General features: G+C 59.3%; 1 protein-coding gene and 1 long non-coding RNA gene across 4 annotated transcripts; one reads left to right on the top strand and one right to left on the bottom strand.

Annotated features, from left to right (window-relative positions):
- Positions 1–3,109: 3,109 nt before the first annotated feature.
- On the bottom strand, positions 3,110–13,517 carry BCL3 (BCL3 transcription coactivator). The gene is made up of 9 exons (XM_019426062.2): positions 13,200–13,517; positions 11,274–11,427; positions 6,344–6,452; positions 5,908–6,112; positions 5,721–5,809; positions 5,428–5,505; positions 4,638–4,805; positions 4,296–4,413; positions 3,110–3,728 (listed from the first exon to the last, which is right to left on the bottom strand). The coding sequence occupies exons 1-9, from the start codon at positions 13,453–13,455 to the stop codon at positions 3,541–3,543; spliced, it is 1,365 nt and encodes a 454-aa protein (XP_019281607.1). The 5' UTR covers positions 13,456–13,517; the 3' UTR covers positions 3,110–3,540.
- On the top strand, positions 8,929–19,905 carry LOC109253264 (uncharacterized). Of its 3 annotated transcripts, none has more exons than XR_008423261.1 (3): positions 8,929–9,103; positions 18,639–18,816; positions 19,005–19,905. It is a non-coding gene; the product is annotated as an uncharacterized LOC109253264 (long non-coding RNA). The 3 variants fall into 3 exon arrangements; XR_002074310.2 differs by lacking the exon at positions 8,929–9,103 and adding an exon at positions 13,774–14,247; XR_002074309.2 differs by lacking the exon at positions 8,929–9,103 and adding an exon at positions 16,066–18,249.
- The last annotated feature ends 1,654 nt before the right edge of the window (positions 19,906–21,559 follow it).

Raw genomic sequence — 21,559 nt, 5'->3', positions numbered from 1 at the left:
ACGTGCGGTTTAAAACAGACACGGGGCGCCTGGCGGACTCGGTTGAGCGTCTGATTTCAGCGTGGGTCGCGATGTCACGGCTGGGGAGTTCGCGCCCCGCATCGGGCTCTCCGCTGTCAACGCAGAGACCGCTTCGGATTCTCTGTCCCCCCCAACCCCCTCTCTGCCCCTCCTCTGCTCTCTCTCTCAAAAGTAAACAAACCTTAAATTAAAAGAAAATAATAGATGCTACCGTGCACGACCTTCCTGCACGGCAAGGGGGCCCAGTGATTACGAGCATGGGCTTTGGAGGCGGCAGACCGGGGCTTGGGCAGATTTGCTCTCTCTGAGTCTTAGTTTTCCCGTCTGGAGTATGGGTGCTGTCATGGCCACTAAAGGGCTGCTAATATTTTCGTTTCTATTCATACCTTCCAACCGGTCCCACGCAGGCACAAAGAATCGCGGGGGAACCATAACGTAGGGGGGTGGGAGTGGGGTGGGGGGGGGCTCATTCATTCTGCCCCTCACTTCTCAAGGGTCTGCCCCCTGCCCCGCAGTGTGCTGGCTGCCCTGGGAAGGGCAGCCGCAGGGAAGGAGCCCCCTGCTGGAGAGACAGTCATTGTACACGGCCTTAACACGTGTGATGGGATTATCACATGAGAAGTTCTCACACACAGCTGGCGGCAGGGCCCAAGGTCACCCTCTGTAGTGGGTTGCATGGTGGCCAACCCCCCCCCCCCCCCACACACACCCCCGCCAAGGCCCTCATAAAAATATGTCCCCATCCTAACCCCTGGAACTCATGAATATGACCTTACTTGGGAAACAGATCTTTGCAGATATAATTAAGGCAAGGTTCTTGAGATGAGACCATCTTGGATTACCTAGGGGGGCCCTAAACCCATTGTCAAGGATCCTTACAAGAGACAGAAGAAGAGGGGTGCCTGGGTGGCGCAGTGGGTTAAGAGACTAACTTCGGCTCAGGTCGTGATCTCATGGGTTAAGAGACTAACTTCGGCTCAGGTCGTGATCTCATGGTCTGTGGGTTCGAGCCCCGCGTCGGGCGCTATGCTGACAGCTTAGAGCCTGGAGCCTGCTTTGGATTCTGTGTCTCCCTCCCTCTACTCCTCCCCCGTTCTTGTGCTGTGGCTCTCTCTCTCAGAAATAAATAAACATCTTAAAAAATTAATTAAAGAGACAGAAGAAAAGACACACGGAGGGGAGGCCCCACGAAGACAGAGGCAGAGACCACAGGCTCAGGAGTGCGGGGGGCCTCCAGGAGCTGGAAGGGGCAAGGAGCCTTTGGAGGGGGTGTGGCCCTGCTGCCTACTTTATTCCAGACTTCTGGCCTCTAGAACCGCGAGAGAATATATTTCGGGAATAAATTTCGGTCGTTTTGCGCCACCTGGTTTGTGGCCATTTATCACAGCAACCCTAGGAAGCTAACGGGCCTTCCTCGGGGGTTCCAGCCTGTCTTTGCTGTCCCCACTGTACATCCATCCTTTCCCGATGGTCAAATCCCTGTGCCAGGTCTGTTATCCACATAGCTACCTCCTGGTAACGTTGCTTCTCCAGCGGGCGCCTGGGGTCGGCTGAATAAAGGCTCTCAACAGTATCTATGTCCTAATCCCTACAATCTGTAGATGTCACTTTAAATTTTTAAAAATATATTTTATTTGGGGGGGGGTGGAGAGAGGGAGAGAGAGAGAATCTTTTTTTTTTTTTAACGTTTATTTATTTTTTAATTTTTTTTTTCAACGTTTTTTATTTATTTTTGGGACAGAGAGAGACAGAGCATGAACAGGGGAGGGGCAGAGAGAGAGGGAGACACAGAATCGGAAACAGGCTCCAGGCTCCGAGCCATCAGCCCAGAGCCTGACGCGGGGCTCTAACTCACGGACCGCGAGATCGTGACCTGGCTGAAGTCGGACGCTTAACCGACTGCGCCACCCAGGCGCCCCAACGTTTATTTATTTTTGAGACAGAGAGAGAGCATGAACGGGGGAGGGGCAGAGAGAGGGAGACACAGAATCGGAAGCAGGCTCCAGGCTCTGAGCTGCCAGCACAGAGCCCGACGCAGGGCTCGAACTCATGAACCTCGAGATCATGACCTGAGCCAAAGGCAGATGCTTAACCGGCTGAGTCACCCAGGCGCCCCAAGAGAGAGAGAATGTTAAGCAGTCTCCACACTTAGCATGGAACCTGATGTGAGGCTCGATCTCACGACCCTGGGATCATGGCCTGAGCTGAAATCAAGAGTTGGCCACTCAACAGACCGAGTCACCCAGACGCCCCTGTGGATGTTACTTTATTTATTAAAATGTTTTTTTTTTAAATGTTTATTTATTTTGAGAGAGAGAGATACAGAGCTCGAAGGGGAGGAGAGGCAGAGAGAGAGGAAGACAGAATGTGAAGCGGGCTCCAGGCTCTGAGCTGTCAGCACAGAGCCCAACGCAGGGCTCAAACCCACGAACTGTGAGATCATGACCTGAGCCCAAGTTGGATGCTTAACCGCCTGAGCCACAAAGGCGCCCCCGATCTTGGACTTCTGACCTGCGGAACTGTGAGTGAATAAATCTGGTGTTTTAAGCCACTAAATTTGTGGTGTTTTGTGACAGTAGTGACAGGAAATGAATGCAACCCCTGAGTGATACGTAAGTGACACATCCACAGAGTCAAAACACAAACACTGCATGGCGGCCGGGGCGGGGGGAGGGCTCTGGGATCACGGAGTAAAAAGAAAAGGGGCACGTGAGGCAAGGCAGCCACATGGAGCCACACGATGACCACAGGTTTCAACGTTACAAACACTCACCAGCGCCACACGCACACAGGCCCGACACAATCAGTCCCGTGACAGTCAGCTGTGATACCACAGGGACACAACAAGCCTCAGAAGCCCGCCCATCTGCAGACCCCCAGGGTCACTACGGAATCCAAAAAGGTCCCCCGGAAAGACGTCACGCCCTGTGTCATGCCCAGAAAACAGTGGCGCGGTGACACGGCACGACGAACGCACCAGAAATCCCAGAGTCACCGCACCTGTCATCATCGGTCGGAGACAGACGCGGTCACCCATGGAGTCTGCGGGTTTGGCGGCCCCGCGTGCAAGAGGCCCAGCCAAGCCGGGTATGGTACAAAAATAGTTTATTACAAAAGAAATCTAACCAAAATGCCTAATAATTTACATTGTTATCAGTGCCTGGCTACAGCCCATCTGCCCCTTCTCATCCATCTGGGTAGAGGGGGTGAGGGGAGTGGCGATTCCCTGGTTCCACCAGCTCTGGGAGAGGAGAAGGAATTTGGGCAGAACTCAAGACAGGGGCCTGGTGCCAGAGGATAAAAGGTGTAAGAGTCCTGGGTGGGGGGCATGGGGCGCGAAGATATCTTTGCTTGGAAGAGGGGGCTTATGGGTAGATGCTTGTGCCTCTGTGCAAATCCTGGTCCTGAAGATTGGGGGGGGGGGGGCAGAGTGAGGTTTTCACAGTTTCCAGGAGGCTTGACCCCAACAGGGCAGGGAGGTCGCTCCGCATGAGTCTGAGATCTGCCCCCCCATCCCTCTCAGCTGCCTCCTGGAGCTGAAGAGGGGGGCACCGGCCGGCCAGGGGCTCGGAGGACCCCAGCGAAGGTCAGGAAGGCAGGTGGAGATGAGGGAGGAAGGAAGAAATTGGGGGGAGCCATGGGGAATCCAGGTGGGTCCTTGGGGGGAGACTGGGAGGGCGAGGAGGAGGGTGATGCAGAAAGGAGACCTGGGGGAAGAAGAAGGGTGGGCGCAGTGAGAGACCAGCTCTAAAGAGAAGGGGTCCAGACCACCCTGGGTGTCTGGGGAGGGAGAGGGGCCTAGAAGGTTCTGCGAGGGTAGAGACAGGAGCCTGAAAGATTCTTAGAGGGCAGAGACAAGGGCCTGGATGGTTCTGGGGGAGGAGAGGCGAAGGGCTTGGGGTCCTGGATGGTTGTGGGGAGTGGGAGGAGGGGTCGGGGCCTGGAGGTTGGTGGGGGGAGGAACTGGAGGCCTGGATGGCTGGTACGGGGAGGGGCTGGGAGCCTGGATGGTTGGTGGGGGGAGGGGCTGGGAGCCTGGATGGCTGTCAGGGGAGGGGATGGGGACCTGGATGGCTGGTGGGGGTAGGGGCTGGGAGCCTGGATGGTTGTGGGTGTAGGGGCTGGGAGTCTGGATGGGGCCTGGATGGTTGGTGGGGGAGGGGCTGGGAGCCTGGATGGGGCCTGGATGGTTGGTGGGGGGAGGGGCTGGGAGCCTGGACGGCTGTGCGAGGAGGAGAGACTGGGAGGTTGGCGCTGCGGAGCTAGGTTCTCACCATTGGAGCTGAGGAGGCTACTGCTCTCAGGGGAGGTGGTGGCACTGCGGTCCGGCGAGGGCTCTGGCTGTGATGCAGGAGCGGGCCTGGTCGCCTTCCCCCTCAGGATGTCGATGACCTGTAGGAAGACGGGGGTCACCACCAGGCTCCTCCAGCCCACGCTGCTCTCCCTCGTGCGCGGTCGGCTCCGTGCCTCAGTGTCCCCTGTCCGAGCTCGCTCCCACGGCCCCACAGGCTGTCCCGCTCCCCCGCGCGCACGGGCACAGACACGCGCGCGCACTCCGATGTCCCATCCGCGTGGACCGGCGCTCTGGCACAGGCCCTCCCAGCGCGGACACTCACCCGGCGGCTGCGCGCCACCATGAGCGGCGTGTCGTTGTGGCAGTTCTTGAGGCCACTGTCGGCGCCGCTGCGGACCAGCGTGCGCACGAGCGGGAGGAGCCCGCGGCCAGACGCGGAGTGCAGCGCCGAGCTGCCCGAGTACATCTGCGCGTTCACGTTGGCGCCGTGCTGCGGGGCGGGAGCCGAGGGTCAGGACCGCCGCGGCCCCGCGGGACCCCGGCCCGGGCGGCGGGTGGGGCGGGGCCACAGGAGGGGCGGGGCCGGGACGGGGTCCGAGCGCGGGGCTGGGGACCGAGGCCAGGACCCGGGCGGGACCAGATGCTGGGTGAGGTGACGGAAGGGTGGAAAGCAGAACCCAGGGCGGGTCAGAGCGGGACTGGGCGGACGGGCTGAACCAGCCGGAGCAGGACTCCGCCGCCCGGCCGGAGTAGGGGCGGAGTCAGAGAAACGAAGGGTCCAGAATCCAGGCGGGGCGGAAGGACCGCACGGGGAAAGGGTCAAAACCGGAAAGCGGGGTGAGCAAGGCCGCCGCTGCACCGGGCCCGGCTCGGCTGGGGGCGGGGGAGGGAAGGGAGAAGGTCCGGGACCAGAGGGCAGCCTGGAGGGGTGAGGTCATAGACAAATGGAGAGGCCTAGAAGGGAGAGACAGCGCTGGAAGCGGAGCACGAGAGGGAGCCGGGCCTGGAAGGCAGGGTCGATGCCAGGGACGGGGGAGGCGGGTGGGGGCGACTGCTGGGCTGGTGCTGGAGGAGAGGGTGGGCGAGCGGCCAAGGGCGAGGGCAGTACCCACCTGCAGCAGCAGCTGCACCATGCTCAGGCTGTTGTTTTCCACTGCGTGGATGAGTGGGGAGCGGCCGCTTTTAATGTCCTGCAGAAGGGAGGGAAGGTCTCGGAGTCGCTCCAAGCTCTGCCCAATCAGCCGGCGGCCAGCATCCCAGCCGCCGGGTCTGGCGTCTCAATCCCCGTAGATACTTCAAGCCCCACCCCCACCCCCCGCTCGCGCGGTGTCCCACGCAAGCCCCACCCCCTTGGGGGTCCCGCCCCGGCTCCTCTTGGCCCCGCCTCCGGCCCGCGCCTGCTCACCACCGCATCGATGTCTGCGCCTCGCTCCAGCAAGAGCAGCACGGCTTCGGGGCACTCCATGTTCACGGCCACGTGTAAGGCGGTGAGCCCTGAGGTACGGGAAGACTCAGTGTAAACCTGGGTTCGGGGGCCCTTGGACTCCAGGTCTTGCCAGACAGTCCCACTCGGCGCCGGGGTAGGTGCTCACCGTCGTAATTGCGGGCCTCTAGGTCCACCGTGCCCGGGGCTGCGCTGTCCAGCAGGGCCCGGAGGCAGGTCGGGCTGCGGTGCTCACACGCCAGGTGGGCTGCTGTCTGGCCATGACGGTCCAGTGCCATGGGGCTGGCACCGGCCATCACGAGGAGCCGGACCACAGATGGCAGTGTGGTGATCACAGCCAGGTGTAGCGGCGTCTGGGGGAACAGAGACTGTGAGGGACCTGTGCCCTGCCCTGCGTCCCAGTCCTGTCTCTCAGAATTTCCGAGTCCTGATCCCCAGCTCCAGTCTCCCTCAGGAACCAGAAATCTGGAGTACATCCTCCCTCAGATTCAAGAGCCACGGCCCCCAGCTCCTCCCGTCCCAGGATTCAGGAGTCCGGACCCTCGGCCCTCTCTTCCATCAGATCCAGGCCCCCCCGGGCTCACCTGTCGTAGGTTGTTGTAGATATCCAGCTCCCGGCCCCCATGCTGGAAGAGGTTGACGAGCCGATGCACAGCAGGCAGATTGCCCTGCACCACGGCAATGTGGAGTGGCCTGGGGGCGGGGGAGGGGATCACAAGCGTTAGGGGCTGGTTACCTCGCGCCCCCATAAAATTAGTGGCGCGAACTCCAACATGTGCCGGGGACTTTGGAGGAACATCCAGAATCCAATCACTTCTGACCCTCACTCCCTCCATCCTGGTTCAGCCACCATCGCCTCCCTCCTGCACGGTTCCCTCCTCACTGGCCTCCCTGCTTCAACCCCGGCTCTACCGACTGTCCTCCCCCCTCCCCCCCCCCCCAGCAGCCCGAGAGCCCTTTTTGCAACTTAAATCAGATCAAGCCCCTTCTCTGCTCAGGACCCTCAGATTAAAGGCCAAACAGGCCTTGTGGGGGCTTGTCTCCCCCTTCTTCTACCCTTTTGGCTTCTCCTCCGTCTGCTCTCTTCACTCTGCTTGACTTTCTTGCTGTTCCTTGAACAAGACAAGCACGCTTGCCTCCCAGGGCCCTGACACTGGCTGTCGCCTGGAACAGTGGTCCCCCAGATACCTGCAAGACTTGGCTCCCCTCATTTGGGCCTCTGCTAAAACGGTATGGCTACGACTCCCTCCCCTTCCCCCCGCCCCTGTTTACTTTTCCTCCACACCATCATCTGACATTGTACACTTGTTTCCTGTCTGAATCTCCCCCACTAGAATGTCAACCCCACCAGGGCAGGGCGTTCTGTCTGCTTTGGTCACGGCCCAGCGCCCAGGACAGCTGCCCGGTGCTGAGCCCCGCACACATGTACCCAATAAATGAACCCATCGCAGTGATCCCTGGCCAGCCTGGAGAGCTGGGGGCCTGTTCCCACCTCTCTCCGGCCCCGGCTTGCTCATGTGTGAAATGCGCGGGGATGAGGCAGGTGCCATCGAGTTCCCTCCACCAGTGGTGACTTGCATGCCACATGCAGAGCATTTATTTGGAGGAGTGTTTGTCCAAAGGGGAGGTGGGATGGAGGGGGATGGAGTCATCGTTCTGGACGCTGGGCCGCACGCAGAACCCAGATCCCCCCTTCCAGACTGAAGGACTCATTCCCTTAGCTTATGGGAAGGTCGTGAGCTATCAGCTGTCTCTGGGAATTACCCTCTGCTGAAAAGAAGTGCTTGCCCGGGGCATGAGTGGGGGCAGCCGCCATCCACTGGCATCCCGTGACTGGTCGCTGCTGGCACAGAGGGCCTAGCCTCTGGCGCCAGCTGCACTGCTCAGGCCCCCTGAGGCGACACAGCAGCCCAACTTCTGTGCAGTCCTGCTTCCTTCATCCCCACAGGCATTGATCTGGAGAGCATGTCCCAGTAAACTCCATGCGCCTTCCCACAGCCCCCAACCTGGAAGAGTCATTTAGAGTTGAGGGCAATCTGGGATGATGGGGTGTGTGTGTGTGTGTGTGTGTGTGTAGGGGGGAACATTAGCACTAAGGGTACAAGGTTAACTGTATATACACAGGCCACACAGCCTTCTTAAAGTCCATTTACTAGAGCAACGAGTTTCTCACCCATCACTGCCTCTTACTAGCCCAAGCTGCCGGTGAGCATTGGCTCCCCCCATGGAAATGTGCTTCCAGAATCGATACTTTATTGTTTTTTTTTTTAATTCAAAAATTTTTTTTAATGTTTATTTTTGACCCAGAGCGTGCCCAAGTGGGGGAGGGGCAGAGGGAGACTACGAAGCAGGCTCCAGGCTCCAAGCTGTAAGCACCAAAGCCTGACGTGGGGGCTTGAACCCACCAACCCCGCGGGAATCATGACCTGAGCCGAAGTCTGACGCTTAGCCCACTGAGCCACCCAGGCGCCCCTAATTTTTAAGTTTTTAAAATCAGAACCCGACGCGGGGCTTGAACTCACGACCCTGAGATCAACACCTGAGATGAGAGCAAGAGTTGGATGCTAAACCGTGGCACCAGGGATGGCGGCTTTGGGGGCTGAGCAGGCCAGGGTTGGAAGTTGGGGGCAACCCTCCCTCACTGCAGGTGCTAGAGCAAAGTCACGTGGCCCTCCCGTTTTCTCCCCCATAAAGTATAGCCCACAATAGCGCCCACGTCCCAAGAGCAGCTCCGCAGGTGAAACGCTGAACCTGGATCCTGAACCTGGTGAAACGCCGAATTTAAAAGGAAAATGTTGGGGGAGGGGCCGGGCCTGGGCCAGGGTGAGGGTGGAGGGGCGGAGAAGGGCTCCCTTGGCTCCCTTCATCTCCCAGGAAGCCCGGCCTGCGTCCCCCTCGGGGCGGGCAGGGTTAAGTGAGGGCAGAGGGAGCGAATGATTTCAGAGAAACCGTCCAGGCCCGAGTTCCCATAAACGCGCGGGCTGCAGGGGGTGGGGCGGGGCTGGAGGAAGTGGGGACGGGAGGGGCGGCCCAGCCCTCGGACTTCCAGTAACAGGTCTGCTGGGCGGGGCTCCGCTTCCTGCTCCCGGGGGAGGGAAGCCTCCCGCCGGGGATCTACCCCGGCCACCCCCCCCCCCCCTCCCCCGGCACCCCCCCTTCCATCCTCGCCTGGGGGGTGGGGCAGGAGGGAGGCCAACCACAGAGACCAAGCTTCCCTGGAGGGAAGGACCCCAAGTCTTGCAGCCTAGGGGCGCGTCTCGAACTCCACCCTTCAGGGCTCAGGCTCCAGCTGCCTCCCTGTCCCCCATATCCCGGCATCCACCCCTCAGCTCTCTTAGGACCCGGTAGGTAATACGGTGCCCTAACTCTTTGCGGATACCAGCTTCCCCAGTGCCTGGGAGTGATCGATCCCCAAGTTGCCCTCTACCCTGTTGCTTAACCCCTCAGAGGAATACAGTACTCCGGCCTCCCCTCTCTCTTGGAGACCGAGTTCTAGCTCCCCGGCGCCTGACCTCTTGAGGGTCCAGATGCCCTGAGATCGTTGCTCTCTTGAGTCCCTAGGGGTCCAGCCTCCCAACCAAGCTTTGCTGCTCTGGGGAACCAGACTTAGCGTGTCCCCCTCCCCCGCTCCCAGGCTAGCCAGCTGTCCATTCCGGTAATGTCTTGGCCCCAGCGGAAGGGGTTAAGGTTAGCTTGAACGCCAGGAGGGGGAGGCTGCGAGTGAGTGACGGGTGCTGACGTGGGGGAGGCAGAGCAGCTGGGCTGCGGTCAAGTTCTGCGGGAAGGGATTTCCCCCAGCAGGCAGCTGAGGAAGAAGTGTTTGCTTTGGAGGGGAGGGGGGGCGGGGAGAGCGGGGGAGGGAGGGAGGGGCGCGGGCCCTGAGACTGGGGTGCCAGGTCTTCTGTGTTCACAGGCTGCAAACAAATCACCCCCGGGGGCAGATACAAATTAAATCTATTTCACAGATGACCCCAGAGGTACCCAGAGTGGGAGGGAACTAGATTTGTTCAGCCTTTTATGGATCAGGCACTTTCTCCTGCTTGGACTCAAAGAGTGGCCCACAACCAGCTGGGAAGCTCTGTTAGAACATCCACTCCCAGGTGCTGAGGACCTACTGTGTGCCTGGCCTTGTTCTATGCTCTAGATGTAGGTACACCATTACGCCGAGTCTTAATCTGGATGGGTGCTACAGGAGCCCTCCATTTTCCAGGAGGGGAAACTGAGGCTGGGGGATGTGCAGTCGCCTCCCTGGCCAGCGTTGGCGGTCCGCCTTTTTCTGCAGAAGTAAGCCTGTCCATTCCGTCCCTACCTCTCGTTTCCAGTCCCCAAACCAATGCCCAGATAAGCGCTTTATAAAAGTCATCTCACGCCTGCCTCGCAGACTCACACACTTAGAGTTCTTGTTTTTATAGGGGGAAACTCAGGCAGAGGGTGGGGGGGGTAGAAAGTGGCCAGCGGAAGTTCCAACGTAGGTAGGTAAATAAGAATCGTGATGTTCAGGTGTGTGGTGAGCACAGAGCTAAACCATCCTGCGCAGGGGTTCTCAGCAGCCTCAAGGGCAAGTTCTCCAAGCTGGAGGCAATCAACTATCGGATTTGTGAAATCAGTTTAAGGGATCGGCAAATTAATTGAATGGCCTACGACCGTGAGATCAGGAAACACACTAGAATAGAAAATACAAAGTAGATCCCATCTAGTAAGGGTGACTTGTTTTGTTCTGCGCAATTTTTATTTCAAGCTTGTCTGTGTGTACATGTGCTGGGCTGAACATAAGGTAATAATATGAATTAATACTTATTGAGCATTTCTAACCTACCAGGCTCAGTGCTAAGAGCTTAACGTGCATAATTCATACAACAAGTCAATCAATGAAATGTCTTTCTCGCGGTTGGATTTTTTTAAAAAAGAATTTTTGGGTGTATTTTATTTATTTAGGGACGCCTGGGTGGCTCAGTCTGTTAAGTGTCTGACTCTTGATTTTGGCTCTGGTCATGATCTCACGGTTAAGTGGGATAGAACCCCGAGTCAGGCTGCGACACGACAGCAAGCACCCTGCTTGGGATTCTCTCTCTCCCTCTTTCTCTCTTTGCCCCTTCCCCGCTCATGCTTGCGTGCTCACACTCTCTCTCTCAAAATAAACGATTAAAATAAAAAAAAAAAACATTTTATTTATTTAAAGTAATCTCAAACGTGGGGCTTGAACTCACAACCCCAAGATCAAGAGTTGCACGCTCTACCAGGCGCCCCTCTCGTGTTTGCATTTTGATAAATATGTTGATGCCCCCTGCTTCAAAAACAGTCCTAGGATGTAAGTGCTGTCAGACTGCCCATTTTTCAGAAGAGGAGACTGAGGCGCGGCGGGGGGGGGGCAGGGGGAAAGCCTTGCTCAAAGTCACAGCCAGCGGTGGAGACAGGATTCTAACTCAGGTAGAGGTAATTCAGAAGCCCATGTGTTGTGGTGGGTGAGGTGGGGGGTAGGGCTGACTCCCCCCATTAATGGGGGGCTTTACTCACGTGTCTCCGTCCTCATCTGCACGGGTGGCCATGGCGATGTCAGCCGATAGGGGATGTTCCATGGAGCACACCATGGGGTACAGGGGTGTAGGCACGTTCAGGAGAGGAAAGAGGGAGCCCATGGTCGGGGTCGGGTACAGGGGCAGTAGAGGTCCTGGACAGAGGAAAGGACATGGGTGGTGAGGCCAAGTCAGCAGACCCTCAACCCACCCCTACCTCCAGGCCTTCACCCCTCCTGTGTCACCTGTCCTTCTTTCCAGGTCCCTTTTGCATCTCATACTGGGGCTGAGAGGCCCAAGACAACCTGGCCTTGTACATCCATCTTCTGGGCTCTGGCAGCTTCCTCCGCCTTCACCATTCCCCGTGAGCCCTGGTCACGGTCATTGTCACTTAGCTCTTCATGCCTCTGACCTCCATCTCTTACTAGGCAGAGTCCCTTAAGGACGGGACTGAACCCCATCATCACCCAGCAGGGGACCCCAGGGCCTGTTTGCTGGGTGAATTTGTGGCTGAGGGAGGTAAGAATGGGTGTAGGGTGTGGGGTGACTGTGTAGAGATTTGGGGAGAAAGGGGGTCAGAAGGAGAGAGGAATGGCGTCAGAAGCCAAATATGGCAGTAGTCGAAGACATATCCACCCACCACACAGATGGGGAAAACTGAGGCCTGGGTTCTCATCCAGGGAACGGGGAAAGGGGAGGAGGCAGTGGCAGGCCTCCTGATGCACAAGCTGAGGCTCTCTAAGTGCTGTACTCCGATGGGGTGGAAGGTGCAGGAACGGGGCCAAAATCTGGAGGCACTAGGCATGGGCTCTCTGCAGCTTTTGGGGTCACTCGGGGATGGTAAGGTGGTAGCAGATGCCCATTCCTTGAGATCAGGGATGGAGAGAATGATGTTTGGCCTTCTTTATCATCTCCTGATCCTTGGGGGCCCCCATCCCTGCGCCCCCAAGTCCTCGTATCTCCAGTGCCAGCTCTTGGTCCCCTGCAGCCTTTTGTCTGGACACCCCTGAATTCTTCATCCTGGCCCTAAGTCCTCCAGTCCCAGAACTCCCCGGTCCTGGCCCGCATTCCTAGAACCCTAGAACCCTCAGTCCCCAGGCCTTGACTTTGTGACCCCCTGACCCCGTGACTTCAGATGAGCCCCTGATCCGTCCTATGTGACTGTACCTAACTGGGTGCCCAGAGCCCCGGATCTCTGTCCCGCTGGCTCCCCAGGACCCCCTTCCCTTCCATCTGTTCCCTTCCATCCTTGGGTCTCCAGATATTGGTTCGGATGCTTCAGACTCCCACTCTGTTCTCCTGATTCCCACTATTGTCTGGTATCTCCTGGGTTCCTGAGGTTCTGATGTCCTGACATCCCTAGTATCTGTCTTCTTAGAACCCCAGTCGCTGTTTCCCTGACTGCCTTTGACACCACGGATCTGGATGCCAGGAACCCCAGTTTCTTGAGCCCAAGTGGTGATTCTGCATAACCCTAGATATCTGGGTTCTAACGAGCTTGTAACTCTGTTCTTGTGACTGTAGGTTCTGTCCGCTTGATTCCCTGAGACCCCCTATCTATGCTGCTGGGCACCATCCCCTGGGTCCCCATACCTATGGCTTTCGGATGCTGAGCTCTGTCCCCCAGAGCCCCCTGAACACCCGGTGTTCTGGGACCCCCATATCTGTGTCCCAAGGCACTGCTCCCTGATGCTTCCACAGCGGTGTCCCTGGGACTTCAGGCTCTGCCCCCTCTCAGCTCCCCAGAAACCCCATATCCGTGTCCTTGGGACCTTGGATTCTGTCCCCCCTCACCCCCTGCCCCCCCCCCCCGTTTCTCAGCTCCATGGAACCCCCTGTATGTGCGGCCTGAACTCAGTTCCCTGGCTCTGGTGACTGTCTGCCCCGTCAGACCCCCATCTGGCCAGGACCCGTGGGAGCCACTCACCCTGGTAGTAAAGCGCCTCTGGCCGGGCCAGTCCGTGGGGGGCCGCGGGGACCGCCGGGGAGTCGGAGCCGCCGCCTAGGGGATCCGGGGTGACAACGGGGCCCGCGGCGCCGCGGGGGGCGGCGGGTTCCGGGGAGGGCGCGCGCAGCGGGCGCTTGCGGAGCGGCAGCGCGGCGCCGGGGGGCCCGGCGGCCTTGGGCCGGGTGCGCAGGTCCACGGGCCCCTCGTCCATGGCCCCTGCGGGGCATCGGGGCATGGGGCCGCCGGGGACGGCGGCCGAGCGGGCGGCCGGAGCGCGGCTCGGCTCGGCTGCACGGGAGGGTGGCTGCGCCGGGCGCCGGGACTTCCCCTGCCGCCGGCTGAACTGAAGGGACTTTTGTCGGCCGGGGCGGTGCCGGTCGCCCGCCTCCCCGCCCCCGGCCCCCCCACCCCCCCCCGCCCCCGGGGCCACCCGTCCGCCCCAGGGGTTTCCTGGACCCGCCGCCGCTCCCGCCGCCCCGCGGTGCAGCCCGCCGAGCGTCCCGCCCGCGCCGCCGCGCCCGCCCCTCTCCCGACCCCGCGGCGCCCCCGGCGGCTGGGCCTCGGTGGGGGGCGGGGAGGGGGGAGGGGGCGGGGTCAGGGCCAGGGGGTCCCCACCCCTACGGCTGCCTGCCTCTCTCAGTCGCTGTCTCAGTGCTTTGGTGTCTCTGGCTATTTGTCTCTATCTCTGAGTCTCGAACTCTGTCTCGTCTGACTCTCCGATCCGGATAGTCTTTCTGGGCCTGGGTGTGTCTCTCTCTCTCCCCCGTCCCTCCATCTCGACCTTGGCGTCTTTCTCTGTTCTCACTGCCTCTGTCTCTATTTATTGTCTCCGTGTCTCTCACCATCACTGTCTCTCGAGTGCTGTCTGCGCTCGGCCTCTTCCCTAGGGAGGCCTTCCAAGCGGCCCTGGGCTCCCTAGGGCGCGGGTTCGAGTCCCGACTCCCACTTCCTCGCCCGGTGACCTTGACCAGGCACTTCCTTTCTCTGAGCCGTTTCCTCCTTTGCGGGAGCAGAAAGACGCACCCAGGTCAGGGGCTGCCCTCGGCGGGCGCCCGGGCGCTGTCCCTCTGCCAGCCCCGTCCCCATCCCTGCCTCCTCCATGTGTCCCAGCCGAGGGTCTGAACTTCGCTGGGGGTGGGGGGCGGTGGGGAAGGGCACAGGGAAACAGCGAATGTGTCTCTCTCCGCGGGATCCCTGCACACTCAGCTCGAGCTTCTGGGCGAAGAGTTGGTGAGAGACCAAGGAAAAGAGACACAGAGAGATAGCAAGAGACGCGGAGACACGAGACCAGAGTCGGGGCGGCCACGGCCTGGGCCCGGGGGCGGCGGGGTGCTAGTCCGGCCACCCCTTCTCCCCCACCTCCCCCTCCCGCCCGGGCGGGGTTGGTGGGTGGGGAACAGGCCGGGCGGGTTGGGGGGCATGACTCAGAGGCGGGCTGGAGCTAGTGGGCGGGGAGGGGCAGAGGCGGGCCTTTGCCGGGTCCCCGCCCCTGCCTCCCTTCTCTCCGCCCCGGGGAGGGGCCCCAGCGGCGCGGGGCTTTCCCGGATTTCCCTTGAGGCGGGGCTGTCGCTGGGGTTGAGTCCGGGTCACTGAGTTACCGGAGGCCAAGGGGGAGGCTTCGGGGATCGGGGGCGGGGGGCAGAGGAGTGGCGGCTGCACCCCGGATCCGTCCGGGAGGCACGCAGGTCCCCCTGGCTCTCTCGTGTCTCGCCCTGTCTCTGCAACTCTGTCCCTGCATCCCTGGCCCTCGGCTCCCTGTCTCCGGCCCCCACCCCCTGTCTCTTTTTGTCTCCCGATCTCTGTCTGTGTCTCTGTCTCCCTGGCGGCGTCTCTCTGCGACCCTGAAAGTGGGTGTGGGGCCCCGTCCCCAGGAAGGGACTTTGCCCACGACTCTGGCCCCACCCCGGTGGATCGTTAACCAGGGATGTGAGGAGCAGCTGTGGAGAGAGAGAAGCCTCACCCCTTCCCCCTTCTCTCCTTTCTGCCTCTCTCTGGGTGGCCCCCAAGCCCCCTTAGCCCCTGTAATGGGGAAACATTTGGGGGCAAGGCCTGGGTCCAGTCCCACCTCCACCACTTGCTCCCTGTGGGACCTCAGGCGAATCCTCTGTCTTGAGACTCGGTTTGGTCTTCTGGCAAATGGGACTGATGTCAACCCCCTGCCTCCCCGTGTCGGGGGAGCTTCGCCCAGGGCAGGAAACGAAGGAATTAGGCTGGAGAGTCTGGGTGCTGCCATTCCTATCCAGACAGCCCTCCCTCACCTGGGGAGGAGCACAGCCCTGCTGTACAAAAGGGGAAGTTGAGCCTCAGAGGGGGCGGGTTTTGTCAAGGTGGTGACCCTAGGAGGTTGAAATGGAAGGACACCCAAGTTCCTCCTCCTCCCAGCCTCCCTAGGGCAGATAGAGCGATGGCTTTGGGCCCAGACGGGCCTGGGGGGGGGGGGGTGGTGGTGAGGGGGGTTATGCATTTGGCCCAGAAGGGGGTTTGGAGGGGCCCAGAAAGAGTGCTGGGGGGTCTGAGTCTGAGGATGGATGACGGGTAAAAGTCTGAGGGAGGAGGACCTAAAGGAGGAAGACAGGTCTGAGAGAAGTAAATGGTCTAAGAGAGGGGGAGAAGGGAGAGCGAACCGGTCTGAGGGAGGAGGTGAGGCTCTGAGGGAGGGGAAGAAGGTCTGAGGGAGGAGGTGAGGATCTGAGGGAGAGGATGAATGTCTGAGGTAGGAGGTGAGGCTCTGAGGGAGGGGAAGAAGGTCTGAGGGAGGAGGTGAGGCTCTGAGGGGGGGAAGAAGGTCTGAAGGAGGAGGCACTGTCTGAGGAAGTCTGAGAAGGACCAAGTGAGGAAAGCAGCTCGGAGGGAGGAGGAGAGAGTTGGCTGGCGCGGGGCAGGGGGGTGGGGGGTGGGTTCTGATGGAGGAAGAGGTTTGAGGGTGAGGACATGAGGGTCTGAGGACGGAGAGCATGGTCTGAGGGAGGAGGAGCAGTTTGAGGAGGGCCTCCTTGGGACAGAGGGAAGAGAGGAGTGCTTGGGATCAAGCAGCGACTGAGGGAAGGGAAGAGAAGGGAGGCCTGGAGTCAGCCCCGCCCTGCAGCTGTCTAATTTCCCAGAATCTTCTACTGCTCAGGAAAGTCCCAGCTCCCACAGCCGCCTCCCTCCGGTGTCGGGAATGGAGGATGCGGAACCAGGACGGCTGCCCCCTCCTTTCCCCCCTGGCTCCCAGCACCCCAGGCGGGGAGCACTAGGGTCTCCCCTCTCTGCGCTTGAGCTCCGGAGGTCCCCTGCCGGCAGGGGGCAGCCCCTGGATGAGTCCCAGAAAGTTCCCAGAGAGAGCCCGGAAGTCCTGCATGGTTGTCTAACCACTTTCCCTCACGCAGGCTGCCTTTTGTATCTGTGCAAATCTTTTCTTCCCTCCCACTGCTCCTTCCCTTCTACCCCTACCCCCAGGGAAGGAAGGGCCGAGCCTGTGCCCGTCCAAGGTCCCGAGGAGAAGGAAACAAAGGCCTAGCTGGAAGTCTGTGGGCCTTGGGGCACTTTCTTGCTCTTGGGGGCCTTCCAAGAGGGGAGGATAGTGCTTGTTAGATACTAGGTTCCCATTGGCTTAATTCCTGGGCCTTTTTCTGTCCCAAGTTTTGCTCCCAACTGAGGCCCGAGCTTCTGTTTTCATCAGCAGTGTGGCTTCCGGGCCATTACTTAACTTCGCGGAGCCTCAACTTCCCCACCTATCAGACAGACTAAATCGAGACCCTAATGCTTCCGTCCTCCAGGGCCCGATGGATAGGAAGTGCTAAATGCAGTGTGGCTGCAATTATTGTGATCCCTATTATAACCACAGGAACAACGGTGATAATTATTCCTATCCAGGAACCTAAAGTTTCAACAGCCGGGCCCATTTCATTGAGGAAATTGGGACCCAACATGCTGGGCCTGGAGGACATGGGTTTGAGGCCCGGTTCTGTCATGTGTCAGCTGTGTGTGACTTTGGATAGGTGGCTTTCCCTCTCTGTGCCTTTGTTGGTGACTTTACTGTTGGGGATCATAACAGCCCTGCCTCACAGGGTTGCAGAGCAGATTGAGACCACGTGTACAGAATGAATAACTGAATGAATGAATGAACGGTGTCCCTTCTTGCCTCCATACTGCCTGCCTTAACTCACCGGGCCAGGCCTTCCCTGTAACGCTCTCCGCCCAGAGATAAAGCAAGATGGGCCCATTCGCCGTGGGCCGAACTCCCACGAAGAATTGGCCCACGTAATCCTCTTGACATCTCGTGAGGAAATCCAGCTGAAACTCCCATTTTACAGAGACACAACAGAGGAGCGGAGTCCCTGCTCAGGGTCATCAAGATTTTTATGCCAGGTCTCTGTGTCCCCCGCAGCCCGGCTGCTGGGGCAATCGGTCCCCGAGACCACAGGCCTTCCCCCTCCTGTCTAACTCCAGACCCCTATCCCCTAAGAAGGGAATGGCTCAGGAGGGGAAAACTCAGGCACAAAGAGGCAAAGTCACGGCCAGAGATTAGCAGGTCTATGTTCTGTCTACAGGCTCCAGGCACAGAGAGGGTCGAGCTGATGGAGGGAAGGTCGCGTCGCGGCAGGAAGGTATAGATTTAGATTGAAGAGAGGGTTCCAGGAAAGCGAGCAGATTGCACAGACAGGGGAGAACAGACCTGAGCCTGGAGCTGGGGGGCCCTGCCCAAGGTCACACAGCTTTGGGCTGCGATTCCACCCTGGGTTTGCGGACTGCCCTGCTCCCAGAGGCTGCCCTTCCCCCCACCCCCCAGGAGTGAATACAGGCCAGCTTCCTGCAGCATGGCCTGTACCTCCTGGTTCCTCCCCACCCTGGGGCCTTGGCAGCTTCTGGAACCCCTGGCACCAAGCAGGATCAGCCCTTCTGGGGCCTTGGCCAAGACTTGATCTTCCCCTTTCTCCCTCTTGCTGGGTCTGCACGCACGACGCTGAGTCAGAGGATTGCAACATCCTCTCCTCGGGCTTTGAGACCAGACATCCTCTGCCCCGTGCACTGCCTCTATCGGGCCAAGGTGATGCGGTGGGAGACATCTAAGGATATTGGCATCTGCCCTGGGTGGGGTTGGGCAATCTCAGAGGGATCCCAGTGAGGCGATCGTAGACAGACGGTAGGCGGCGTAATGCTGGGCCTCAACGTCCTCATCCGTAAATGGGGCTCCCTGTCCAATTGGCTTCGAATTCCAGCTCTGCCACTTACCAGCTGCGTGACCTTGGGCAAGTGACTTATCCCCTCTGAGCCTCAGTTTCCTCATCTATAAAATGGGGACGAAACCCAGCGAACGCCTCATGGGGTGGTTGTGAGGGTCAAAGGAGTTAGCAATGCGTCGACCCAAGCTGGCGAGGAGTCAGTTCTCGGGAAACGGAAGGTACTATTTTTCAACGATTGCTATTATTAATACAGATATGGGAGTGGCAGAGGCTGCTTGGATCTCTCAAGAAAAGACATGTGGCGTGGCTGCCCCGCGTGCAGATGGCTGGCTGAGAGCCTCCCACAGTTGGTTCCTTCAAGTTCTGCCTCAGCTTGCCAGTCGGGGACACCAGCTCCTGGCAGCGTCTGGCCATTGACTGAGCCAGGCAAGGTAGGGGATTCTGGCCATTTCTGCTACTCTGGGCTTCCTCTGTGTGCAATCTTTGCTGCAGGGGCTCCCCCTTGGGCTGACATGGTGGCCTGATCGTTCCTCCCCCCCGCCCCCCACCTCCCAATCCCGCTTCCCCCTTCCCTTTCTCACGGACCGCTCTCGGTAACTTTTTGCCCTCCTGACTCTAGGCACCTCCTTTCTGGAAGACCGGATCCGTGCCGATGGACTTTGGAGTCAGACAACCAGAGCACCAGTGTTGTCTCTGCCTGGGTGGCTTCGGAGCGGCATCTGATCTCTCCGAGCCTCAGTTTCCCCCTCTGAGTCGTGGGAACGGTAACGTGACGGCTGAGAGGCTCCAGTGAGTCAGCAACGAAGCCCTCAGCACACTTACCTGGCACCCATACGTCACACTCATCCATCGGGAGGGAGACAAATCTGGGCCTATTTTCCACTCTGCCGGTTTCTGGCCTCTGAGCCTGGTCTGTAAGGTGGGGATGGACCCCGTCCTTCCCCGAGTAGGGCGCCCTGAGTCAGGTGCGGAAAGCCCCGGCCAAGCCTGGCACACCAGAAGCTCGATAGCTGGGTGGTGTCATTACGGCCACTGCCTTGAGGGGCTGAGCCAGCCAAGTCATCTGAGGAACAGGTGAGCAGGGAGCTGTAGGGCAGACATGTCTCACCCCCATGGGGCCCTGGTCTTGGGCTGACCAACGAAGGGAAGTCCCAGGGCTGGGAAACCGTGGTGTCCTCCTGTAGAAGCTCCCTGATTCTGGGATACACCACAGAGCTGGGGAGGAGGGAGGAGGAAGCCCCCTGCCTTGCTCATTCAGTGGGCAAGAAGGGAGGGAGAATGTACGAGAAAAAAAAAAGTCGGCCTCCCTCATCAGACTAGAGCAGACCTCCTCCATCAGACTGGGAGGTCCCTGGGGTGGGGATAGGTTCCCCGTCAGTGTAGGAGTTCCTTGTGCCTTTGAGTTGCGTTCTCCCTCCTCCATCAGATCAGGATCTCCCTCAGAAGGGGGCGTGTGTCACTTGTCCACGGATTAGATTATCTCTAAGAGTGAGTGATGCCTCCCCTATCAGACTGGGAATTTTTCCCGGGGGGGGGGGGGGGGGCGGGTGGTGGTGTCTGGGGCATGCCTCTCTGGGGACTGGGAGGTCGCTCGAGATGAGGCGACATGTTCCCCTCGTCTGTCTAAGGACATCGGTTCTCAATTGAGGGGGGCAATTTTGCCCCCTTCGGGGGACATCCGGATGAGTATTAGACTAGAGCTTCCTGAAGATGGTGGGCATGCCTCCGCCATCGTTCTAAAGTTCCCTGAGCGTGAGACTGGGTCCTGCCTCCTCCATGGGACTGTCGCGCTGAGTTGTGGAGCTTGAATTGGCCATTGTATGGGGAGCCCTGTGAGGGTGAGATTAATCTTATCCCCAGCATTAAATGGGAAGCATGGATTACTCAGGAGGGAGCTGTTGCCTGTCTCCTCCGTCAGATTAGTGCTTGCTTCCAGAGCCCTGAGTCCGGGGGAAGTCTCTCTCCCGACCACCCAGCCACTCCCTGAGACGGGACAAGGCTCCCCCAGTTGGAGTCCCCGCCACTTTGCAAACGCACTCCCCAGGGCACAGCCCAGAACCCATCCCGGAGGAAGGGACAACACCTTCCCTGGAGAGCCAGCCTTTTTTCCTGGAAGTTGGCCTGTCCCCAGCCCCAGGCCACAACCACTGCTGCGGCCACCAGGGCCTAAAAATACAGATGTAAAAGTTCCCTGGGCTCCTGGGAACGCCGAGGTCACACCAGGCTCTTCCTCATTTGAGCCAGAGCCACAGCGAACTGTCCTCTCCTGTGCCCCAACTATCGTCCCAGCGGGAGCCACCCCTGCCCTCCAGCCCCCTTCCCAGGAGAGGGAGGACCAGGGCGAGGGTCTCCACCACCAGACTTTGTGGAGTCGGGTCGCCAGCCGGAAGCAACGCCTGGCACCGCTTCTCGGCTCTGCGACTCTGGACAGGCCGTTTGCACATCTGGAAGGCGTGAGGCCGCACCCGTGGATTGCCTGGCTCTGGGCTGGCTGGTGACAGATGGGGTAAACCGGGGCGGGCGGGGGGCGCTCCTCCAGTCATGCCCTGCAGGAGCTGCGGGTGGGGGTGGCTGTCGGCTTGTGGCGGCTCCTTTGGCCATTACCCATCTCTGAACTTGTCACTTTGGCCTCCTGTGGTTACGTGGCGTCACAGTGCATTGGCTCACTTCTGGGAAAATCAAATCGTATTGTGTGTTTCAGATCCCAATTCTCCTCCTGCGGGTTCCCTCCGCCGCCCTCCTGCCTTCGGGCCCAGGAATGTTGCCCCCTGGAGACCCAAGTCATCTGAGGAGCAGAACGGGGCCGAACGGTGGGATTCAAAAAATACGTATTTTCACATTATGAAACATAATGTGGAGAATTACATACAAGGCAATGTTCCATTTTACGACCTGTTGTAAAGGGAACAGTAATAGTTTTGCCAGTTCATCAGAAGCCCCTTTGTGCCTCTTCCAAATCACAACACTTTTCCTCCCTTCAGGTAACCTGTAGTTCTTTTATGTGCTTATTGCCTTCTTTTATACATTTTTTTTCATTTTGTAAATTGTATTTATTAAACAATTGTTTAATGTTTGTTTATTTTTGAGAGACAGAGAGACAGAGACAGAGCACGAGCAGGGGAGGGGCAGAGAGAGAGGGAGACACAGACTCCGAAGCAGGCTCCAGGCTCTGAG

The sequence above is a fragment of the Panthera pardus genome, unplaced genomic scaffold, assembly GCF_024362965.1.
Source record: "Panthera pardus isolate Hobbes unplaced genomic scaffold, ASM2436296v1 HiC_scaffold_18, whole genome shotgun sequence".
NCBI lineage: Eukaryota > Metazoa > Chordata > Mammalia > Carnivora > Felidae > Panthera > Panthera pardus.
This window is presented reverse-complemented; position numbering and strand designations above follow the sequence as displayed.